General features: G+C 42.6%; 1 protein-coding gene across 6 annotated transcripts in view; it reads left to right on the forward strand.

The window, feature by feature from the left end:
• HELZ (helicase with zinc finger) overlaps positions 1–23858 on the forward strand; it is a 194101-nt gene that overhangs the window by 32902 nt on the left and 137341 nt on the right. For 5 of the 6 annotated variants that reach the window (XM_033183899.1, XM_033183898.1, XM_033183902.1 and 2 more), the window contains one exon: positions 2571–2607. In XM_033183899.1, the coding sequence (XP_033039790.1) occupies positions 2571–2607 (37 nt within the window). Of the gene's footprint in view, positions 1–2570; positions 2608–8540; positions 8662–23858 lie in introns of those variants that run through there. The other variant, XM_033183904.1, reaches the window with a different exon arrangement.

Genomic DNA, 23858 nt, shown 5'->3' on the forward strand with positions numbered 1-23858 from the left:
TCTGGGCCGACGAGATGTGAGTGAAGTGGCTGGTGATTGCTGAGTATCTTTGATGGCAAGGTAACTATGTTTTTGAACTTTGAAAATTGTACTACTTTAGGGCATTTTGGACTATGCACTCACTCAACAAGTATTTATTGAGTGTGTACTGTGTACTAGACACTGTTCTAGGTTCTTGTTATATATATTGATGAAAGAGAAAGAAAAGTCTCTTCTTTATGATACTTTTTCTAGTAGGAGAACAGAAAATAAACAATAAACATTATAAAAAATAAACACTGGCTGGGCACGGTGGCTTATACTTGTAATCCCAGCACTTTGGGAGGCCGAGGCAGGTGGATCACGAGGTCAGAGTTTGAGACCAGCCTAACCAACATGGTGAAACCCTGTCTCTACTAAAAATACAAAAATTAGCCAGGCATGGTAGCACGTGCCTGTAATCCCAGCTACTCGGGAGGCTGAGCCAGGGGAATCGCTTGAACCCAGGAGGCAGAGGTTGCAGTGAGCCGAGATTGCACCACTGCACTCCTCCAGCCTGGGTGACAGGGCGAGACTTTGAGACTCTGTCTCAAAAAAAATAAAATAAAACCAAAAAAACCCACCATAAGTTGTTAAAAGGTAGTAACTGCATGAAAAAAGGAGAACAGGGCAGGGGAGGTTGGGAATATTGGGGTTAGAGATGGGGTTACCATTTTAAATAGAGTGGTCAAGGCAGGCCTCATTGAGAAGGTGATAACCAGAGGCAGGGGGTTGAGCCGTGTGTAAAGCTGGTGGAAGAGCATTGCAGGCAATGGAAACAGACCCAGCAGCAGAAGCATGCCTGCTGTGCTTGAGTAGCAGCTAGGAGTTAGTTTGGCCAGAATAGAGTGCACGTGGTGGAGAGGTGGGACGACTAAAGCCTGTGGGGCCTGCTGGCTCATGGTAAAGACTTTGGTTTTTATTCTCTGTGAGTTGGGGAGCTAATTGCAGGGCTTTAGGCAGAGGAGTGGCGTGATCTAATTTAACAGGAATTGTTTGACTTTTGTGCTGAGAATAAACTGTAAAGGGATAAGCGTTGATGCAAGGAGACCAAGTTGGAGACTATTAGAATAATCCACGCCAGAGTGGCTCAGATCAGAATGGTAGCAGTGGAGACAGTGAGAAGAACCAAAGCTAGGTTTTGGTTTATACATTGAAAATAGAAGCAATCAGGTTTCCTAATGTATTGAACGCGGGGAATGAGGGGGAGCAGTCGCAGTTATTTACTTCGATTCTTTTTGTCTGAACAATTGGAAGAATGGTGTTTCCTTCAACTGAGGTTAGACGGCTACAGCTGGGGAGGAGGTTTTGTTGGGGAAGGTGGGAGTTGAGTTTTGGACATACTGAGTTTGAGATGTCATTCAGATACCCAGCTGAAGATGCTGAGTAAGCAGTCAGATACGCACGTATGGAATTTGGGAGAGAGATTCATTGAAAAGTGTGGGACAGAAGTGCTGTATGACATCTTGAGCCTGTGTAGAATCACCAAGGGAAAATGAGCATTATAGAGAAGAGGCGAGGACTGAGGGCCGAGTCTTGGGCTGCTACAGTGTCAAGAGGTTGGGGAGCAGAGCAACAACCTGCAAAGCAACCTAAAGAGCAACCCTGAGGAAGGGGGAAAGTGTGAGAGTAAGGAGTCATGGTAGCCACGTGAAGGAAGGAAGTGTGTCCAAGTGAGGAAATGTTGAGTGGTGTCAGCAGCTGCCAAGAAAGCCGTGAGAATGAGTCTGAGTGGGTACATGTGAATCGTGTGGGTCCATGTGGATGCAGTGGAGGTCACTAGTGATCTCATGAGAGTGGCTTCCTTGGAGTAGTGGGTGAAAGTCTGCTTAAAAAGAGAGCTTAGGAGAGAATTGGAGGAAGGAATTGAAATACAGCAACATAGACAACTCTTGAGGAGTTTTGCCATGAAGAGACACCAAAGAGAAAAAAAGAAAGAGAAAGGAGAAGGAAAAAGAAAAAGGAATGGTAGCTAGTGGGAGAGATAAAGTCAAGGGACCTTTTTTTTTTTTAGATGGGAGAAATAACTGTATTTCTGTATAGAAATGAGCCAATCAAAAGCAAAAAATTAATGATTTAGGACAAGTCGAGGAGGCTTGCTGGAGTTGCTGTACCTGCGTAGGCGGCTGAGTTGATCTGCACAGGCGTAGGTTGACTTTAGAAAGGAGCACGATAGTATGTCTGTTAACAGGTAGAAGGAAGACAGAGTGTATGCTGGGAAGTCGGGAGACACGGTGACAGTCTATGAAAAATTCTCTTCTTGTGGCTTCAGTTTTCTCAGTAAAGCTATTGGTGGGGAAGGAGGTGCTGGTGAGTTAGAGAAGGTGAGAAGTAGGATTTGGGGTCCATGGACTAGGAAGTATGCTATGACGTTTATTTGTAGAGTGCCCTATAATCCTCAGAGGGCACATGTGTTAGCTTTGCTCTGTGAATAGTAAGTTTACAACATTAATGATTAAACTTTGAAACAAAGCCACGTTTCCCTTTGACAACATTTCTGTTAAAAGCAGCTCTTGAAATACTTAAGTTTATCTTGTATTTTTGTTTTGCAGAAAAATTATGTGCAAGCTGATGAAGATTGTAGACATGGTATGTTTAAAAGTGAGACTCTTTTGAATTATTGAACTGAACATGTTTAAGGTTTGATTTTTTTTTTTGGGGGGGGTGCTAATTCAAAAGTGATGATAATGTTTAAAAAGCCCACCTTACTGTGGGGGCTAGTGACTGATTTGGATGATGACATTCCCACTAAGCTGGGCATACCTGTGAACATTGCTGTTACTCATGAATGTTTACGTTCTTGTCACTCCCCTGGGAATATTGATGATGTGTCCTTTTAAAGTTTGTGTGAGGCTGGGTGTGGTGGCTCACGCCTGTGATCCCGGCACTTTTTGGGAGGCCGAGGTGAGCGGATTACAAGGTCTGGAGTTTGAGACCAGCCTGGCCAATATGGTGAAACCCCATTTCTACTAAAACTGCAAAAATTAGCTGGGCATTGCGGCGCATGCCTGTAGTCCCAGCTACTTGGGAGGCTAAGGCAGGAGAATCGCTTGAACCCGGGAGGCGGAGGTTGCAGTGAACTGTTATCATACCGCTGCACTCCAGCCTGGGCGACAGAGCGAGATTCCGAGACTGCGTCTCAAAAAAAAAAAAAAAAAAAAAAGTTTGAATAGTTCTAGTCACAAGGGCCAAAGTTTAAGAAATGTAACTCACATTGAATAAAATGTTAAGCTTACCTAGATACGTGGAAAGGATGGGCCTGTCCCTCCTAAAATATCTTTCCTTCTTGATCAGAAGATCTTCCTTAGAGAGGAGACTAGCTAGAATGCTCTTTAGTAATTTTTCCTGTTTTTTTCCCCTCCTCTTTGAGACAGAGTCTTGCTCTGTCTCCCATGCTGGAGTGGGGTGGGGTGATCACAGCTCACTGCAGCATCTACCTTCCAGGCTTAAGCAGTCCTCCTGCCTCAGCCTCCCAAGTAGCTGGGACTACGGATGTGTGCCACCACACCTAGCTGACGTTTTTATTTTTTGTAGAGATGGTTTTACCGTGTTGCCCAGGCTGGTCTCTTACTCCTGGGCTCAAGGGATCCACCCACCTTGGCCTCCCAAAGTGCTGGGATTACAGGCATGAGCCACCACGCTTGGTTTCCTGTTTCAGGCAGGAAATTGAGATTAATAAGATTCTTGCTCTTCGAGTACTCATAGGAATCCTTTTCTTTGTGGTTGTTGCTGTTTACTAGAATGAATCTAGGAGTGAGTGGGAGAAGAGTTCACTGTACATTCTCACACACATTTGGTGGAATTGTTTGCAGAATTCAGCGATTTGAATAATGCAGTGTTTCATTCATCCAGAATTTGGGGGTAATGGTGCTGAGATATTTAACATGAGTTAATTTTTTTTTTTCCCCTGCTTACTCCTTTGTGTTAACACTTTAAAAAGTATTAGGCCGGGCGTGGTGGCTCATGCCTGTAATCCCAGCACTTTGGGAGGCTGAGGCGGGGGGATCACTTGAGGTCAGGAGTTCGAAACCAGCCTGGCCAATATGGTGAAACCCTGTCTCTACTAAAAATACAAAAATTAACCAAGCATGGTGGCACGTACCTGTAATCCCAGCTACTCGGGAGGCTGAGGCAGGCAAATCATTTGAACCTGAGAGGCAGAGGCTGCAGTGAGCCAAGATTGTGCTACTGCACTCCAGCCTGGGTGACAGAGTGAGACTCTGTCAAAAAAAAAAAAAAAAAGAAAAAGTATTAACTATGTTTGCTGTAAACTTTACAAAACTATATTACATACTGTTGTGGCCATTGAACATAATTTAACCATTCATTAAAGATTCTTTGACCTTTGTTCACCTCATTTCCTAGAATTATATGCTTTGAAAGTTAACTAGAAATTAAGAGATATCTAGTAGAATTTTCCTTTAAAAAAATCCCTGCTATCTATGGGAATTTTAAAATTACAATGAGCAAACAGTAATAAGTCAAATAATATAGAGGAATAATTTATCCTTCCCCCATCTGAAGAAATTATTGTTATTTGCTGTATGAGAAAGGTCTTCTGTGCCTTTATAGTGACAAACATAAGTGCTTATGATACATAGAGAGTTTTTCCTTTAAAAATTAAAAAAGTTATATTGTGATCATCACCTAGCAGCTTGCTTTCTTACATATCAGTATACCATGAATATTGTTCTAAATTAATACACTGGCTCCAATTCCTGTTTAATATTCCATGGCGTGGTTGTGCTGCTCTTTATTCAACCATTCCCATATTGATGGGCATAGGTGGTTCTGCTTTTCTGGTTTGTCATTATAAACCATCCTATAATAAACAGGTTCTTTCTTATTGTTGCCCTTTATAGGATAGTCTTAAAAGTTGGATTTCTGGGTTAAGGAGTATGTACACTTTTGTTTTATTTTATTATTATTATTATTATTGTTATTATTTTTTGAGATGGAGTCTCACTCTGTCGCCGGGCTGGAGTGCAGTGGTGTGATCTCAGCTCACTGCACCCTGTGCCTCCCAGGTTCAAGCGATTCTCTTGCCTCAGCCTCCTGAGTAGCTAGGACTACAGGCATGCGCCACCATGCCCAGCTAATTTTTGTATTTTTAGTAGAGACAGGGTTTCACCATGTTGGCCAGAATGGTGTCTATCTCTTGACCTCATCACCTGCCTGCCTCGGCCTCCCAAAGTGCTGCGATTGCCTATAATTTTAATAGACACTGTCAGATTAGTTTCAGATGCACACACCCACAGCAATAGACGAGACTGCCCAGTCTGTAATCTATCACTGAAACCTGTCAGTGTTGAAATTTTGCCAATCTCATGTGTGAGAAATAGTTCCTCTTCAGTTTTCATTGCCCTGAGTACTAGTGAAATTGATACAGTCTTGTTATTTTGAAGATGTACAAAGGAAAGTCTTAGAAAGTTCAGTGACTTAGGGAAAGTCATACAAAAGTAAATGCTGAAGGAGCATATGGACATATGTTGCATTATTCTGTTAACTGTTTTACTTAGCATTTTAAAATTAGGTGCTATTTCACAACTTTTGAATCACTAAAATATGAGTTTATCCATTGCCTAAGATAAAGTTGTCATGAAATGAGTATGCTTCTGTGGTATTGGTGGAGTATGGAATGGGATGCAACTTGGTAATATATTCATATCCTTGGCCCACTAATCTCATTTCTGGGATACTATCCTAAATCAGTAATCCAAAAGAGAGAAAATATTGTATACAGAGTGGTAGTCATTGCAGTGCTGTGTATAAAAGTGAAAAATAGGTTAGCTTGCAATAAGGAAGGAGTTCATTAATTACATTCTACACATTCCTTGTTCCTGTTTATGTGCTAAGTAAGAGCTTGGAAAATGGTCATTTTTTAAATAAATCCAAAAGCAGTATATCCAGAGTTGTTTATTTGAAATACACATTTGGAAATATTGGCCAAGATTATACATGCATATTAATAGTTGTAGAGTTCTGCTGTTACATGTAATTTTTTTCTTTTCAACTTTTAGTAACATTATTTTTGTGTAAGATGAAATACTATGGTTAGACAGTAATAAAAAGCAACATGTGAACCTCAGCCTCTGTTAATTATAGTTTTGTAATGCTAAGATGCTTCCAGGGATGGTCATGGAAAGCTCATAGTTTAAGCACCCCAGACTGTTGACTTCTTATGTTTGCGTTTTATATACAGTGTAGCCTTTTTTTTTTTTTTTTGAGAAGGCATCTCTCGCTGTCGCCCAGGTTGGAGTGCAGTGGTGCGATCTCAGCTCACTGCACCCTCTGCCTCCAGGGTTCAAGCAATTCTCCTACCTCAGCCTCCCCAGTAACTGGAATTACAGCCACCCACCATCATGCCCAGCTAATTTTTGTATTTTTGTAGAGATGGGGTTTCACCCTATTGGCCAGGCTGGTCTTGAACTCCTGACCTCAGGTGATCTGCCCGCCTCGGCCTTACAGCATAGTCTTGATGTCTGTTCTCTTACTGTCAGGCTATCAATTTGCATTCCTTGCAACTCTCAACATGCCTCATTGCAGCTACTCTCCCTGTCCACTTGCAGCTTCTGACCTACTGTGGGTTAGGAAATCAGACCAGCAGTCTTCATCATGGAATTAAAAAACAATCTTTTATTTTCCTTCCCTTCCCCCTTTCTTCTTTTTTTGAGACAGAGTTTCGTTCTGTCGTTCAGGCTGGAGTACAGTGGTGTAATCTTGGCTCACTGCAACCTCTGCCTTCCGGGCTCAAGCAGTTCTCCCGCCTCAGCCTCCTGAGTAACTGGGATTACAGGTGTCCGCTACCACGCCTGGCTAATTTTTGTATTTTTAGTAGAGAAGGGGTTTCACCATGTTGGCCAGGGTGGTCTCGAACTCCTGACCTCAAGTGGTCCATCTGCTTTGGCTTCCCAAAGTGCTGGGATTATAGGTGTGAGCCACTGTGCCCAGCCCATTGTTTCTTTTTTAATATGAAAATGTAAGACATACAAGAAAGTAGAGGAAATGATATAATAAACATTCATATTCTCAAAACTGTGATTGAACAACTAATGTTTTGCCATATTTACTTCATTTTTCTGAAATATTTAAGAATAAAGACATCATGACATTTACCCCAAAATACTTCAGTATGCCTCTCTAAAAAATAAGATCAAGACCGCATAACCACAGTATTATTATTAGCATAATAGAATTGATGTAATTCCCTAATAATTCCCTAACCTATCTAAAGTCCAGTCCTTAATCAAATTTACCTGTTTTTCTGTCCCCAAAGTTTTTTTTTTTTTAATGGCTGATTTGTTTAAACCAGGAACTGATTAAAGGCTATAAAATTTTAAAGCTGGAATTCTGCTTCAATAAGAGTAAACATACTCTGAGTTAGGACCCAAGGGCACCTTTTTAAGTTCCTGGGTTTCAGTTCCAAGTTCATTGTTGTATTCTGGATAGTGAAGATTGCCAAGCCAGTGACAACTGGGTAAGTGAGGTAGTTAAGTCACTTTTCATTGTCTGAACATCAGTCGTATTTGGCATAACACAAAAACTTTGATGAAATAATGATTCTATTTTTGCCTTTGGAATGGTCATTATATAGGAAACTTACTTTTCTTTTTCTTTTTTTTTTTTTTTTGAGACGGAGTCCTTGTTCTGTTGTCAGGCTGGAATGCAGTGGCGTGATCACGGCTCACTGCAACCTCTGCCTCCTGAGTTCAAGTGATTCTCCTGCCTCAGCCTCCCAAATAGCTGGGACTACAGGCATATGCCACCATGTCCGGCTAATTTTTGTATTTTTAGTAGAGACAGGGTTTCACCATGTTGGCCAGGATGGTCACCATCTCTTGACCTCGTGATCTGCCCGCCTTGGCCTCCCAAGGTGCTAGGATTACAGGTGTGAGCCACTGCGCCTGGCCATTTTTTTACACTAAAAAAAGAATGATGTAAATGGAGAAAGTAAAATCAAAAGAAAGTAATCTTATCAACTAAGAGTATTGTACCGCTTGTAATATGTAGGTTAAACTTAATCATCATAAACATCAATGAAAATTTTTTATGAGGCTGTAAGATTTGTAAACCCTAGCTGAGGGTTTTGTTAATGTAAGAAGTCATCATTGCAAACAAAGGGGCTTGGGTCGTCTGTTGACATTTATTGTCGTGAGACTTGGCCTGTGAAGTAAAGGATTCAGTAATCAGCAACTGCTGTTAAAGAGGCTGACTGTTAGAAAGGCAAATTGATAGGCGATTGGTTGAAACTTCTGTACTCTCTTTGGGGGAGGAAGTGATATCTGTAACTATCTTTCTTCTCAAAAGAATTTGTTTATTTGGAGATGGCGTGTCATGGTGTCACCCAGGCTGGAGTACAGTGGCGCGATTATAGCTCATTGCAGCCTTGAAATCCTGGGCTTAAGTGATCCTCCTGCTTCAGCCTCCCCAGTAATTGGGACAACAAAGTATGTGCCAGCACACTTGATTAATTTTTGTTTTGTATTTTTTGTAGAGATGGGGTTCTGCTTTGTTGCCCAGGCTGGTCTTGAGTGATCCTGGCTTCAAGCGATTCTCTTGCCTCATCCTCCCAAAGTGTCGGGATTACAGGTGTGAGCTACTGCACCTGGCCCTCAGAAGAGTTTTGATTAAATAGTTTCTATGGTAATTAAAAATCTTATTGCAAAAAATATTTAATGAATCGGGTAACAGTATTTATTTAGAATTATCACAGGGTCGGGCCCTCTGAAATATTTTGTTTAGTCAAATTATCATTCCAGTTTTACAGATGAGCAGACAGACTTTGTGAGAGTAAGTTACTTGCTTAAGACCACAGAGCCAGTCCAGAGTGGAAGTGTGGTTTTGAAGTGAAGTCTTTCGAATCTGAAAGGGGATGCTGCTTTGCTTTATCCTCAGCTACTACTTGTGTATACTTCAGCTTTGTTTTGTTTTTGAGACAGAGTCTCGCTCTGTTGCCCAGGCTGGAGTGCAGTGGCGCGATCTTGGCTCACTGCAACCTCTGCCTCCTGGGTTCAAGCGATTCTCCTGCCTCAGCTTTCTGAGGCAGCTGGGATTACAGGCGCCCACCACCATGCCCGGCTAATTTTTGTGTTTTTAGTAGTGATGGGGTTTCACCATGCTGGCCAGGCTCGTCTCGAACTCCTGACCTCAGGTGATCCACCCATCTTGGCCTCCCAAAGTGTTGGGATTATAGGCGTGAACTACTGCGCCCGGCCTACTTCAGCATTTTGCAGATGTTTTTATCTCCTTTAGCCTAAAAACTTGGAAAACAGGCACAAAAAGAACTGTATTATTCTAGAAATGAAAAAAATTGAGCCTCAGGGTCACTTAAATAATTATAATATTAGTGTGCTGGAGACAAGAATTTCAGTATTTAAGCTCCTGTGCCATACCATGTTTTTGTTTGTTAATTCCCCAGGCTTTTAAAATAGAGATGCAGTTCAACAACCAACCTACCTTTTTTCCTTCCTGCCTTCCCTTCCTTCCTTCCTCCCTCACTTCCCTTCTCTTCCCTTGCCTTTGCACTTGCCCTTGCCTTTGCCTTGCTTTCGCCTTTGCCTCGCCTTCCTGCCTCGCGTCGCCTCTCCTCTCCTCTCTTCTTTCTTTTCTTTTTTCTCTTTTCTTTTTTTTGAGACAGAGTTTCAATCTGTCACCCAGGCTGGAGTGCAGTGGTGTGATCACAGCTCACCTCAGCTTTGATGACCTTCTGGGGCTCAGGTGATCCTCCCACCCCAGCCTCCCAAGTAGCTGGGACTATAGGCACATGCCACCACAATCAGCTAATTTTTGTGTGTGTGTGGTTTTTTTTTTTTTTTTTTTTTTTGTAGAAATGATGTCTTGCCATGTTGCCCAGGCGTGTCTTGAACTACTGGGCTCAAACAATCCTCCTGCCTCGGCCTCCCAAAGTGTTGGGATTACATACATGAGCCACTGCACCCAGCCTTAACAACATTTCTTAATTCATTGTTTGTTGGATCCAGTTACAAACTGTTTTTTAAAAAATTTTATGTATGTATAAGCTTTATTTATTTCAGACTCTTTATTCTGAAATAATTATAGGTTCACAGGAAGTGGCAAAGATAGTACAGAGGTCCCATGTACCCTTTACCTACTTTCCCCCAGTTGTTATATCTTACGTAACTAGCACCATATCAAAACAAGGAAATTAACATTAGTACAAGGAGTGTGTGTATTCTGTGTCATTTTGATCATGTGTAGACTGATTTAACCACCAACACAATTAAGATACAGAACTGCTCCATCATCGTGAAGATCTCCCTTGTGCTGCCTCCTACCTTTTACAGTTTTTTTTTTTTTTTTTTAACTTTTTTTGTTGTTCTTTCTCAGGAAATGTACTACTCCTTTACAGTCACACTCAACCACCCTTCCTTACTACCTTTCCTAACCCTTGGCAACCACTAATCTGTTCTTCAGCTCTCTAATTTTGCCACTTTGAGAATGTAATAAAGAGTTTTCTCTTCATTTGTGGTTCTTTGTTCCAAAATGAGGTTGATAACATGGAAAAGCAATTTGATTATTTTAAATAACACTTTTAGGAAAAAAAGTAGCAGTGTTTTGTACTTGCAGTATTTGTACTTCAAATTACCAGCTAATTTGGAATGGAATCATACAGCATATGACCTTTTCAGATGGCTTTTTTCCACTCACCATGGTCCTCTTGAGATCCATCCATGCTGTTTTTTGTTTTTGTTTTTGTTTTGAGACAGTGTCTTGCTCCGTCACCCAGACTGGAGTGCAATGGCTTGATCTCAGCTCACTGTGCCTTCAGCCTCCTGGGTATAAGCAGTCAGCCTCCCAAGAAGCTAGGATTATGGGTATGCGCCACCACGCCTGGCTAATTTTTTTATTTTTAGTAGAGATGGGATTTTGCCATGTTGGCCAGGCTGGTCTCTAACGCCTGGCCTCGAGTGATCCGCCTGCATCAGCCTCCCAAAGTTCTGGGATTATAGGCTCGGCCTTTATTTTCATTTTAAATTCAGTTTCTGAAGTGTTAGTTCTGAGAGCATGATTATATCTAAGCAATGAGTTATTTTATTTTTTTTTTTTTTTGAGACAGAGTCTCGCTCTGTCGCCCGGGCTGGAGTGCAGTGGCCGGATCTCAGCTCACTGCAAGCTCCGCCTCCCGGGTTTATGCCATTCTTCTGCCTCAGCCTCCCGAGTAGCTGGGACTACAGGCGTCCGCCACCTCGCCCTGCTAGTGTTTTTTTTGTATTTTTTGGTAGAGACGGGGTTTCACCGTGTTAGCCGGAATGGTCTCGATCTCCTGACCTCGTGATCCGCCCGTCTCGGCCTCCCAAAGTGCTGGGATTACAGGCTTGAGCCACCGCGCCCGGCCGAGTTATTTTATTTCATTACTGACTAAAGGATTTAGTTTGTATGGTAATGAAAAAAATTTTTAGGAAAGCTTTTGGAAAAAATACCTTCATTAGGCTAAGCTTTTTAATAAAACACTTCAGAAGTAACTAAGGATTTGATGAAATAAATAACCTAGTCCAGGTATAGTGACTCACGCCTGTGGTACCAGTGCTTTGGGATACTGAGGCGAGTGGATCACCTGAGGTCAGGTGTCCGGAGCCATGAGGCCCGGAATTAGCCGACCTCTGTTGCTTGATCTCCGCAAAGCGGAGACAGGACGGCACATTCCCGGGTTCTTTATTTACAAACCCTTCCCGCGCGCCTAAGTTTTTCCCGCGCGCGCCAAAACTGTTGCCGCGTGCGCCCAAAGCTTTTCCCGCGCGCGCCTAAGTTTTTCCCGGGCGCACCCAAACTGTTCCCGCGCGCGCCAACCTTTCCCGCGCGCGCCTAAACATTTTCCCGCCCAGGAAGATATGCAGCCTAGGGGCAGGCGCGATCCCGCGCCCGGGAAAAGTACAAACCCACGGCGCATGCGCGATTGTAATTTGAGAAGACCCGGCCCCCCGTCACCGCCCTGGCCCAACCTCTTCCTCTGCCAGCCTATATAAGGCATGACCCTGCATTCAATAAACGAGACTTGATCAGGCTACTTGTCTTGTCTCCATTCTTGTGTTTTCTTGTCTCCTCCATTCCCACTCCCCCTTCCAGGGCCCGTTCGACTGTCCTGCAGGTCGGGACACCTGGCGCCCGAACAGGGACCTGGACACGGGGGAATAGTGAGGAAGAAGGCACTAAAGTTGGCCGAAAGTGAAAGTGGAAGAAATTCCTCCGGACGTCGCGGGAGCCTGCTGCATTGGAACCAGAGGTGAGTAATAGTGTCTGATTATGGGACAAGAATTAAGCCAGCATCAGATTTATGTAGGGCAATTAAAAGAGGCTTTAAAAACACGAGGAGTAAAGGTTAAAAGTAATGATTTGTTTAAATTTTTGATTTTGTAAAAGAAACCTGCCCTTGGTTTCCACAAGAGGGGACCATTGACGTAAAGAGGTGGCGTAGAGTGGGAGATTGTTTTCAAGATTATATAGTACTTTTGGACCAGAAAAGGTCCCGGTGACAGCTTTTTCTTATTGGAATCTAATCAGAGATATAATAGATAAAAAGGAAAAAGAAAAAGATCCTGAGGTAATGGCGGTGGTTACTCAGACTGAGGAAATATTAAGAGGCAGTTCCCAAACCGACCTCGAAAAATCCATACCTAATAAAGAAACAGACCTTATATCGCTACAAAGCGACGAGGAAGAGGCTGGGGTCCCCTCAATAACAAACATAGAAACATCAAATAAGGAAAAGGCTAAAAAATACCCAGTTTTACCTACAACTAATGAAAGCAAAAGTAAAAATAACCTTAACCCTTCAGAAGTAAACTGGGATAATTTTGAGGAAGAGGCAGCAAAATATCATAATTCTGACTGGCCACAAACTCTTACTTATCCCCCTCCCTATATAAGGCTTCTGCCCCCACAGTTATGGCAGTAATAGACCCAAAAGAGGAGCTTAGAGAAAAAATTGCACAACTTGAAGAGCAAATAAAGCTCGAAGAACTACATCAGTCTTTAATCACTAGATTGCAGAAATTAAGGACAGGAAGTGAGAGCGTTCAATACCCTAAAGGAATAGAGAAACACTCTCACCCTCAGAGACCCGGACAGCATGTCCCAAAAGGAAGGTCACTTGGTAGTAGGGATAGGGAGGATTCCTCTCCTCGAGATGTTTTTCCGTAACGGAAACTACAGATGCGCAGGGCCGAGCCTGGAGACACCACAATGGGTTTGAATTTACTGTAATAAAAGAACTAAAAACTGCTGTCTTGCAATACGGAGCTACTGCCCCGTACACCCTGGCCATAGTCGAATCTGTGGCCGAAAATTGGCTCACTCCCATAGATTGGAATACCTTAGTTAGAGCAGTTCTTTCCGGAGGCGACCATCTGATTTGGAAGTCAGAATTTTATGAGAATTGTAGAGATACGGCCAAGAGAAACCAACAAGCCGGAAATGGTTGGGATTTTGATATGCTAACTGGCTCGGGTAATTACACAGAAACCGATGCTCAGATGCAGTATGATCCTGGACTGTTTTCTCAAATCCAAGCAGCGGCTACCAAAGCCTGGAGAAAACTTCCTGTTAAAGGGGATCCAGGAGCCTCGCTCACGGGGGTCAAACAAGGACCTGATGAGCCATTTGCAGACTTTGTACATAGACTTTTAACCACGGCCAGCAGAATATTTGGAAATGCCGAGGCAGGGGTGGATTATGTAAAACAGCTAGCTACGAAAACGCTAACCCGGCTTGTCAGGCAGCAATCAGACCTTATAGAAAGAAAACAGACTTAACAGGCTACATCCGCCTCTGTTCAGACATAGGGCCCTCATATCAGCAGGGCTTGGCTATGGCTGCTGCCTTTAGTGGACAAACCGTAAAAGACTTCCTCGCTAGTAAGAATAAGAATAGCAGGGGGTGCTTTAAGTGTGGAAAAATGGGACACTTCGCTAGGGATTGTAAGGGAGAACTAGCTAAGACCTTAGAGGCAAAAGCTCCAGGCCTCTGCCCTAGGTGTAACAGAGGAAAACATTGGTCCAACGAATGTAAATCTAAAACTGACAATCAAGGAAATCCCCTAACACCTCAACAGGGAAACGGACTGAGGGGCCGGCCCCAGGCCCCGAAACAAGCTTATGGGGCAGTCAGTTTTGTACCAACCAACCACAGTCCATTTCACAGCTTAGTAGAGCAACCCCAGGAAGCGCAGGATTGGACCTCTGTTCCACCTCCCACACAGTATTAACCCCTGAAATGGGACCCCAGGCCCTAAGTACGGGTATATATGGGCCCCTACCCTCAAACATGTTTGGATTAATCCTAGGGAAAAGCAGCGTCACCATGAGAGGCCTACAGGTCTTTCCGGAATAGTTGATAGTGATTATATAGGAGAAATCAAAATCATGGCCAAGGCTATTGACAACATCATTATCATTCCTCAAGGGGATAGAATAGCGCAGTTACTCCTGTTACCATTGCTAAAAACAGCTAATAAAGTCCAATCGCCCCTAAGGGGAAAGGGAGGATTCGGATCCTCAGACATCTACTGGGTACAGCCCATTACTAATCAAAAACCCTCTCTCACCTTGTGGCTAGACGAAAGTTATTTACAGGACTGATAGACACAGGGGCCGATGTAACAATATTAAACACAGATTGGCCCTCCAGTTGGCCCACTTCAGAGACCTTAACAAATTTACGAGGAATCGGGCAAAGTAATAACCCTAGACAAAGTTCCAAATATCTCACCTGGAGAGATCAAGAAAGTAATTCCGGTCTCATTAAGCTATTTGTTATCCCTGATTTGCCTGTTAACCTTTGGGGTAGAGATCTTCTCTCCCAAATGAGGGTCATGATGGGTAGCCCAAATGATATAGTCACTGCACAAATGTTGGCTCAGGGCTACCACCCTGGGAAAGGGTTAGGAAGAAGAGAAGATGGCATTTTGCAGCCAATCCCAGCCAGGAAAATTAGATAAGGGGGCTTGGAAATTTTTAACCGTGGCCATTGACATGCCTGCACCCCAAAAATTTGCTGATCCAATCACTTGGAAGTCAGATGAACCCGTTTGGGTTGATCAATGGCCACTAACCAATGAGAAGCTTGCCGCTGCCCAACAGCTAGTGCAGGAACAATTAGAGGCAGGACACATTATAGAAAGCAACTCTCCTTGGAACACCCCCATATTCGTCATAAAAAAGAAATCCGGAAAGTGGAGACTCTTACAAGATTTAAGAGCAGTAAATGCTACTATGATACTTATGGGTGCTCTGCAGCCAGGGCTACCCTCTCCGGTAGCAATCCCTCAAGGATATTTTAAATTATCATAGACCTTAAGGATTGCTTTTTTACAATTCCCCTTCATCCTACTGACCAAAAACGATTCGCCTTTAGCTTACCATCTATAAATTTCAAAGAACCAATGAAGCGATACCAATGGAAAGTGTTACCTCAAGGTATGGCCAACAGTCCCACCTTGTGTCAAAAATATGTGGCTACAGCCATACACTCAGAGAGACATGGAAACAAATGTATATTATACACTACATGGATGACATTCTTATAGCAGGACAAGTAGGAGAACAAGTCTTACAGTGTTTTGCCCAACTCAAACAGGAACTAACCACAGCGGGGTTACAAATAGCTCCAGAAAAAATACAACTACAAGACCCTTATACATATTTAGGTTTTCAAATAAATGGACCTAAAATTACAAATCAAAAAGCCGTTATCCGTAAAGATCAGTTACAAACCCTCAATGATTTCCAAAAGCTCCTTGGAGACATAAATTGGCTTCGACCCTACTTAAAACTCACCACAGGAGACTTAAAACCTTATTTGACACCCTGAGAAGTGACCCCAACCCTAAGTCCCTTAGGTCGTTATCAAAAGAAGCTCTTTTATCACTTAATAGGGTAGAGACGGCCATTGCTGAACAATTTGTTACTAACATAGACTATTCACAGCCATTAACCCTTTTAATATTTAACACAACACTAACACCCACTGGTTTATTCTGGCAAAATAACCCTATTATGTGGGTCCACTTGCCTTCATCACCCAAAAAGGTATTACTCCCCTATTATGATGCCATAGCAGATTTAATTATTCTAGGTAGAGACAATAGCAAAAATATTTTGGAATTGAACCCTCTATGATCATACAACCTTATTCTAAGCCACAAATCCATTGGTTGATGCAAAATACTGAAACGTGGCCAATTGCTTGCGCCTCTTATGCCGGTAACTTAGATAACCATTACCCGCCAAACAAGCTTATTCAATTTTGTAAGCTACATGCTTTTGTCTTCCCTCATGTCACCAGTAAAATACCTTTAGACAATGCCTTATTAGTATTCACTGATGGGTCATCCACAGGAACTGCTGCATATACCTTTGCAGACACCACTGTTAAATTCAAAACCAGCCACACTTCAGCTCAGCTAGTAGAATTGCAGGCCCTAATCGCAGTGCTGTCAGCCTTCCCTAATCAGGCCCTTAATATTTATACTGACAGTGCATATTTAGCTCACTCAATACCTTTACTTGAGACCGTAGCACAAATCAAACATGTGTCAGACACAGCCAAGTTATTTTTACAATGCCAACAATTAATACATGACAGATCAACACCTTCTTTCTTGGACATATTAGAGCTCATTCAGGACTACCAGGACCTCTATCCCAGGGCAACCAACTGGCTGATATGGCAACCAAGATAGTAGCCATAGCTACAAATACAAACCTAGCCCAAGCACAGGCTATTCATGCCTTACACCATCTTAATGCTCAAACTTTGAGACTGATGTTTAAGATAACTAGAGAACAAGCAAGACAAATAGTTAAACAATGTCAGACCTGTATAACATACCTGCCAGTCCCTCACTTAGGAATTAACCCAAGAGGACTAGTTCCCAACATGATCTGGCAAATGGATGTCACTCATTATTCAGAATTCGGTAACTTAAAATACGTCCATGTATGTATAGATACATTTAGTGGATTTATACTGGCCACCCTACAAACAGGCGAAGCTACCAAGCATGTTATAGCTCATTTACTACACTGTTTCTCCATAGTTGGAAAGCCTAAACAACTAAAAACAGACAATGGTCCTGGCTATACATCCAAAGCCTTCCAAGACTTCTGTCTTAAATTACAAATAAAACACATTACTGGAATACCCTATAACCCTCAAGGACAAGGAATAGTTGAAAGAGCACACCTATCCTTAAAACCACCATTGACAAAATAAAAAAGGGAGAATGGTACCCTACTAAGGGCACCCCTAGAAATATCCTTAATCACACACTTTTTATTTTAATTTTTAAAATTTGGACAACCTGAACAGATCAGCAGCCGATCGATTTTGGCATTCTGAGTCCAAAAAACAATTTGCCATGGTTAAGTGGAAAGACCCCTTAGACAACACATGGCATGGTCCAGACCCAGTGTTAATCTGGGGAAGAGGCTCAGTTTGTGTTTTTTCTCAAACTCATGATGCAGCCAGATGGCTACCAGAGCGACTGGTAAGACAGGTACCTAACAATAACCAATCCAGGGAGTAATTTTCTCCCTGAGAGTACTCTTTTCCTCTATTGCAGAGATGAATTTCAACTACAAGCCCCTCTGGACCATGGTGCTGATTTGCCAAGCACTCCAGGTATATGCCGGTTTTGGTAATCCCCATGAGGCCCGTAAATATATACGACAACGATACGGTAAGCCCTGTGATTGTTTGGGGGGATATGTGACCTCCCTTCCAAATACGTACATCTCAGCTGTGTCCTGCTCCGCTTACACAGCATACCTGTCTAGTGACTCTCTTAAGTGGAGGTGTGTGTCAACCCCAAGAATATTTAGCGGAGGGGATACCACAACCTGCCCTTGTGACACATTTGAGACTGCTATGCATAGTTCCTGCTACACTACTTATTTAGAATGTACCTCTGGCGGTAAAACATACTATACTGCTATCTTAACAAGATCTAGAACCCCCACTATAGGGGCCAGTAGTGTTCCTACAGTTGTAGGAAATACCAATAACATTATATCAGCTGGCTGTACTGGAATTGTAGGACAGCCTGTCTGCTGGAATATTCACCCCCCCCTTCATATCTCTGATGGAGGAGGACCACAAGACAAGGTCCGAGAAATTAGGGTACACAAAAAACTTGAAGAGTTGCAAAGGTCCCTGTACCCGGAAATTCACTACCACCCCTTGGCCTTGCCCAAAGCCCGAGGGAAAGAGAAAGTTGATGCCCAGACCTTTGCCCTCCTCACGGCTACTCATAACCTGCTTAACAATTCCAACTCTAGTCTGGCTAATGACTGCTGGCTGTGTCTGCAATCAGGAGATCCTGTTCCTCTTGCCATACCCAGTAATAACTTAAATTATACATCCAATACCCCTTGCACCATAATTCCTCCCCTTAAGGTACAGCCTTTAGAATTTCCTAGTTCCTTTTGCATCTACTCCCCTCCCCTAATAACACTTACGACCTTGATGTAGGATTCAATCAATTCAATAATTGTTCCACCATAGTAAATATTTCCCAATCGCTGTGTGCCCCAAACAGTTCAGTTTTTATATGTGGCAATAATAGGGCTTATACCTATTTACCTACTAACTGGACAGGACGCTGTGTCTTAGCCACACTTTTGCCAGACATAGACATTATCCCTGGAGATGAACCTGTACCTATCCCAGCTATAGATCACTTTTTAGGAAGAAACAAAAGGGCAGTACCATTTATCCCCTTACCTGCGGGATTAGGCATAACTACTGCCGTAGCAACTGGGGCTACAGGCCTAGGGGTTTCTGTTACTCAATACACCAAATTGTCTCGCCAACTGATCTCAGATATGCAGGCCATTTCAAGTACTATACAAGATTTACAAGATCAGGTAGATTCTCTGGCAGAAGTAGTGCTCCAAAATAGGAGAGGCCTAGATTTACTAACTGCAGAACAGGGAGGCATCTGCTTGGCTTTACAGGAGAAGTGCTGTTTCTATGCCAACAAATCCGGGATCGTCAGGGATAAAATCAGGCGTCTACAAGAAGACCTAGAAAAACGACGAAAAGAAATAACCGATAACCCGTTTTGGACTGGGTTCCATGGACTCCTTCCCTATCTTATGCCATTCCTGGGCTCCCTGCTTTGCCTATTGCTCTTACTCTCTGTAGGACCTTTGGTCTTCAATAAGCTCATGACATTCATTAAGCAACAAGTCGAGGCTATCCAAGCGAAGCCTATACAGGTCCATTATAATCGCCTAGAACAAGAAGATCGCGGTGGTTCATACTCACACCCATTATGACCACCTTCCCTATGCGCTGAACTGGACAGCCAATGACGGGTAAGAGAGCATCATCTCGCACTAACCTAAGACAGGAGGGCCGTCATAAGCTACTGCCTAATCCCATGACGGGTACCAGTGATGAGACGCATTACTCCAACCTAAGACAGGCACAGTTCCCGAGGGACAATCTTCTAGCCGTAATTATATATAAAAAAGGGGGACCTGTCCGGAGCCATGAGGCCCGGAATTAGCCGACCTCTGTTGCTTGATCTCCGCAAAGCGGAGACAGGACGGCACATTCCCGGGTTCTTTATTTACAAACCCTTCCCGCGCGCCTAAGTTTTTCCCGCGCGCGCCAAAACTGTTGCCGCGCGCGCCCAAAGCTTTTCCCGTGCGCGCCTAAGTTTTTCCCGGGCACGCCCAAACTGTTCCCGCGCGCGCCTAAACATTTTCCCGCCCAGGAAGATATGCAGCCTAGGGGCAGGCGCGATCCCGCGCCCGGGAAAAGTACAAACCCACGGCGCATGTGCGATTGTAATTTGAGAAGACCCGGCCCCCGTCACCGCCCTGACCCAACCTCTTCCTCTGCCAGCCTATATAAGGCATGACCCTGCATTCAATAAACGAGACTTGATCAGGCTACTTGTCTTGTCTCCATTTCTTGTGTTTTCTTGTCTCCTCCATTCCCACTCCCCCTTCCAGGGCCCGTTCGACTGTCCTGCAGGTCGGGACAGTCAGGAGTTCGAGACCAGCCTAGCCAACATGGTGAACACCTGTCTCTATTAAAAATGCAAAAATCAGCCAGGTGTGGTAGCACGCATCTGTAATCCCAGCTACTGGTGAGGCTGAGGCAGGAGAATTGCTTGAACCCAGGAGGTGGAGGTTGCAATGAGCCTAATCGTGACACTGCACTCCAGCCTGGGCGACAAAGTGAGACTCTATCTCAAAAAAAAAAAAAAGGCTGGGCGTGGTGGCTTATGCCTGTAATCCCAGCACTTTGGGAGGCAGAGGCGGGTGGATCACGTGAGGTCAGGAGTTCGAGACCAATCTGACCAACATGGAGAAACACTGCTACTAAAAATACAAAATTAACCGGTAATCGCTTGAACCTGGGAGGCGGCGGTTGCAGTGAACTGAGATCATGCCACTGCACTCCAGCCTGGGCAACAAAGTGAAACTCCATCTCAAAAAAAAAAAAAAGGCCAGGTGCGGTGGCTCAAGCCTGTAATCCCAGCACTTTGGAAGGCCGAGACGGGCGGATCACGAGGTCAGGAGATCGAGACCATGCTGGCTAACACTGTGAAACCCCGTCTCTACTAAAAAAAATACAAAAAACTAGCCAGGCAAGGTGGCGGGTGCCTGTAGTCCCAGCTACTCGGGAGGCTGAGGCAGAAGAATGGTGTAAACCTGGAAGGCGGAGGTTGCAGTGAGCTGGGATCCAGCCACTGCACTGCAGCCTGGGCGACAGAGCGAGACTCCGTCTCAAAAAAAAAAAAAAGAACAGGTGTGGTGACTCACGCCTGTAATCCCAGCACTTTGGGAGGCCGAGGTGGGTGGATCACCTGAGGTTGGGAGTTCAAGACCAGCCTGACCAACATGGAGAAACCCCATCTCTACTAAAAATACAAAATTAGCCGAGTGTGGTGGCAGGCACCTGTAAGCCCAGCTACTCGGGAGGCTGAGGCAGGAGAATCACTTGAACCCGGGTGGCAGAGGTTGTGGTGAGCCGAGATCACGCCATTGCACTCTAGCCTTGGCAACAAGAGTGAAACTCTGTCTGAAAAAACAACAACAACAACAACAACAAGAAAGTCCTAATATGGTCATATTACTGAAAACAGTAGAGAATAATACTCAACATTTACTATAAGCTTGTTTTAAGATTACTTTCCTTATAATAAGTAGGTAATTTTTTACAAGCAAGGGGAATTGCATTTTAATTGTTAATCCTTGCCTTGTGATAGCCAGAGGCTATTGAACCCCAGCAAAGATGTATTTTGCCAAAAAAGAGTTCAATGAATATTACTCCTTTAAGACTACTCAGTATCTAGTCCAAAATATTCTAAGAAAGACGTATTTCACGTGTGAGAAAATACCACAAAAAAGATACACAGTGAGCTGACAGAAGTCCTCCTTTGTAACTCCTAGTAAACAGAAAGGAACAATTCAGTTTGAGAACAGTTGTGTGCACACAGTACAATCTCACACAGTTGATGGGAAGAGAATTTATCTGCAAGGAGCTGTAACTTTTTTACAGTTGTTCAAGATTATATTATTAATGTCATCTCTTTTGGCAAGTTCAATTTTTATAGCTAAGACAAGTTTAATAATACAGTAGGCCATACTTTTTTTTTCCCCAAGCTTTTTCAAGGTAATAAGGAACAAGATTGGCAGCATTGCAATTTAATTTTGTTATACAATACAGTAGCAGGAGAGGTTTTTATCTATAGTTATTGTCTATGCCATAGTTTTTTACATGGGATCTTCCCATACATAAATTGAATTGCATTTAAGGGAAACAGGAAGAAAGTACGTCAGTACTACTTCATGTCTGAAAAAGAGATGGAAAAAAGAGAAACATAAATTTGACAAATATTAAGATTTTCATACAGCAATGTAGTGGAAGCAACTTTGCAAAATGAAATTCAGCAAATACCTCATACAAAACCAAATATCTATGAAACATGTTTGTAAAATGTTATGTGTTTTAATACTCTTTAAGTGTGACATCATCATATGAGGTTGAAATATTCTTAGACTTTTTCATTCCTGCAAACATTTTTCAGCTCTTGACAACTAGATTCTTAATATCTCAGTTACTAAAAATGAACTAAGATATTTCCTCAGCAGTGCTCAGTACTGCTGTAAAATTTTTAGAAGGGGAAGGTAATATGTAGGGAACTCTTACTTATGTAGGAGACTGCTACTTTTCTAATTAGCATAATTAATCTTTATCACAACCTTATGAAGTAGCTACTGTCACCTCCATCTGATAGGAGAGGAAATAGGCTTAGTGATGTAACTAATCCATACCTTAGTAGAGTGTCATTTTTCTTCAGAGCAATTTTTTTTTTTTTTTTTGAGACGGAGTTTCGCTCTTGTCCCCTAGGCTGGAGTGCAGTGGTGCGATCTCAGCTCACTGCACCCTCTGCCTCCTGGGTTCAAGCAGTTCTCCTGCCTCAGCCTCCCGAGTAGCTGGGATTATAGGTGCCTGCCACCATGCCCGCTAATTTTTGTATTTTTAGTAGAAACGGGGTTTCACCATGTTGGCCAGGCTGGTCTTGAACTCCTGACCTCAAGTGATCTGCCCGCCTCGGCCTCCCAAAACGCTGGGATTACAGGTATGGTGCCACCATGCCTGGCAAGAGCATTTTACTTGTATTATTTCATTTAATCTTTAATGGCAAATTTATACATGTTTCTATTTTACAGATGGCCACACTGAGGGTCAGAGAGATAAAGTAACTTGCCCAAGGTCAGATTTGAAGAGTTTTAGGAATAGTAAGATCTGAGGGAAATGAATACTTACCTTGGAACTTTGTAAGACACTCGAGAGATTCTTAATGATACCTTATTGGAGTTTTTCACTTAATTGGAATTATCTAGTGACTGTTGAGTAGATGAGTGATCTGTAATATGGATGGATTGAAACAATGGATTTGTCCAAACTAAAAATAATTGAATAAAACCCTTTCAAATACAGAGAGACTAACTTTCAATTTAGTAATCTCATTCAATAAAGGGTATATGTAAAGATCTTTATTATGGTGTTATTTTTAATAGTTAATAATTGGAATTATCTTGCAAGGGAAGGGTTAAATAAGTTGATGTATCTACTTGATAGAACATTATGTAGCCAATAATATGATAGGCACTGATCACATGGAAAATACTGAATGTGCTGAGGGCAAAAAGTAGAATACAAGCTGTCATATTGGCATCAGTTACAATCATTGTAAATATTATGTGAATATTGATCAGAATTGGAGGAGAAAATGAATAAGTGAAAACTGTTGAGTAGTGAGATTATGATGAACTTTTTTGTTTGTGTAATAAAAAATCAAACAATATGAGAAGATATATTCATAACAACAAAAATATGAACAGATCCAGTGGACTTTATATGTATGGTATGTTATACTATACTTAAACATTTCCTTGGAAATAACTTAAAAAATAATTTCTAAAATATTTTCTTTCGGCAAATTATTTTCTTGCAAAGGAAGCTAAAGTATGTACAAACTTAATAATAGAACCTTGGACTTAGCAATGCAGAGAAGGATACAGATTGCTCTGCTAGTTGAACCATTAGCAGTTGCTGTGAGAAATCATCTCAAATGACATGACATAAAAATGAGTATATTCTGTTTTGTTAGAAACATGATCCTCATGATTGTGTTAGATTAAATCTGCAAACCCTTGCAAACAATTTGGGTAGCATTTTCTATGGCCACTGGGCCATTGGATTCTTAGTAAATCTTGTTGGATTTGATAAAGACTAATTCCTTTTTTTTTTTTTTTGAGACGGAGTCTCGCTTTGTCACCCAGGCTGGAGTGCGGTGG

Source organism: Trachypithecus francoisi, unplaced genomic scaffold (assembly GCF_009764315.1).
Source record: "Trachypithecus francoisi isolate TF-2019V2 unplaced genomic scaffold, Tfra_2.0 Lachesis_group20, whole genome shotgun sequence".
NCBI classification, from domain to species: Eukaryota; Metazoa; Chordata; class Mammalia; order Primates; family Cercopithecidae; genus Trachypithecus; species Trachypithecus francoisi.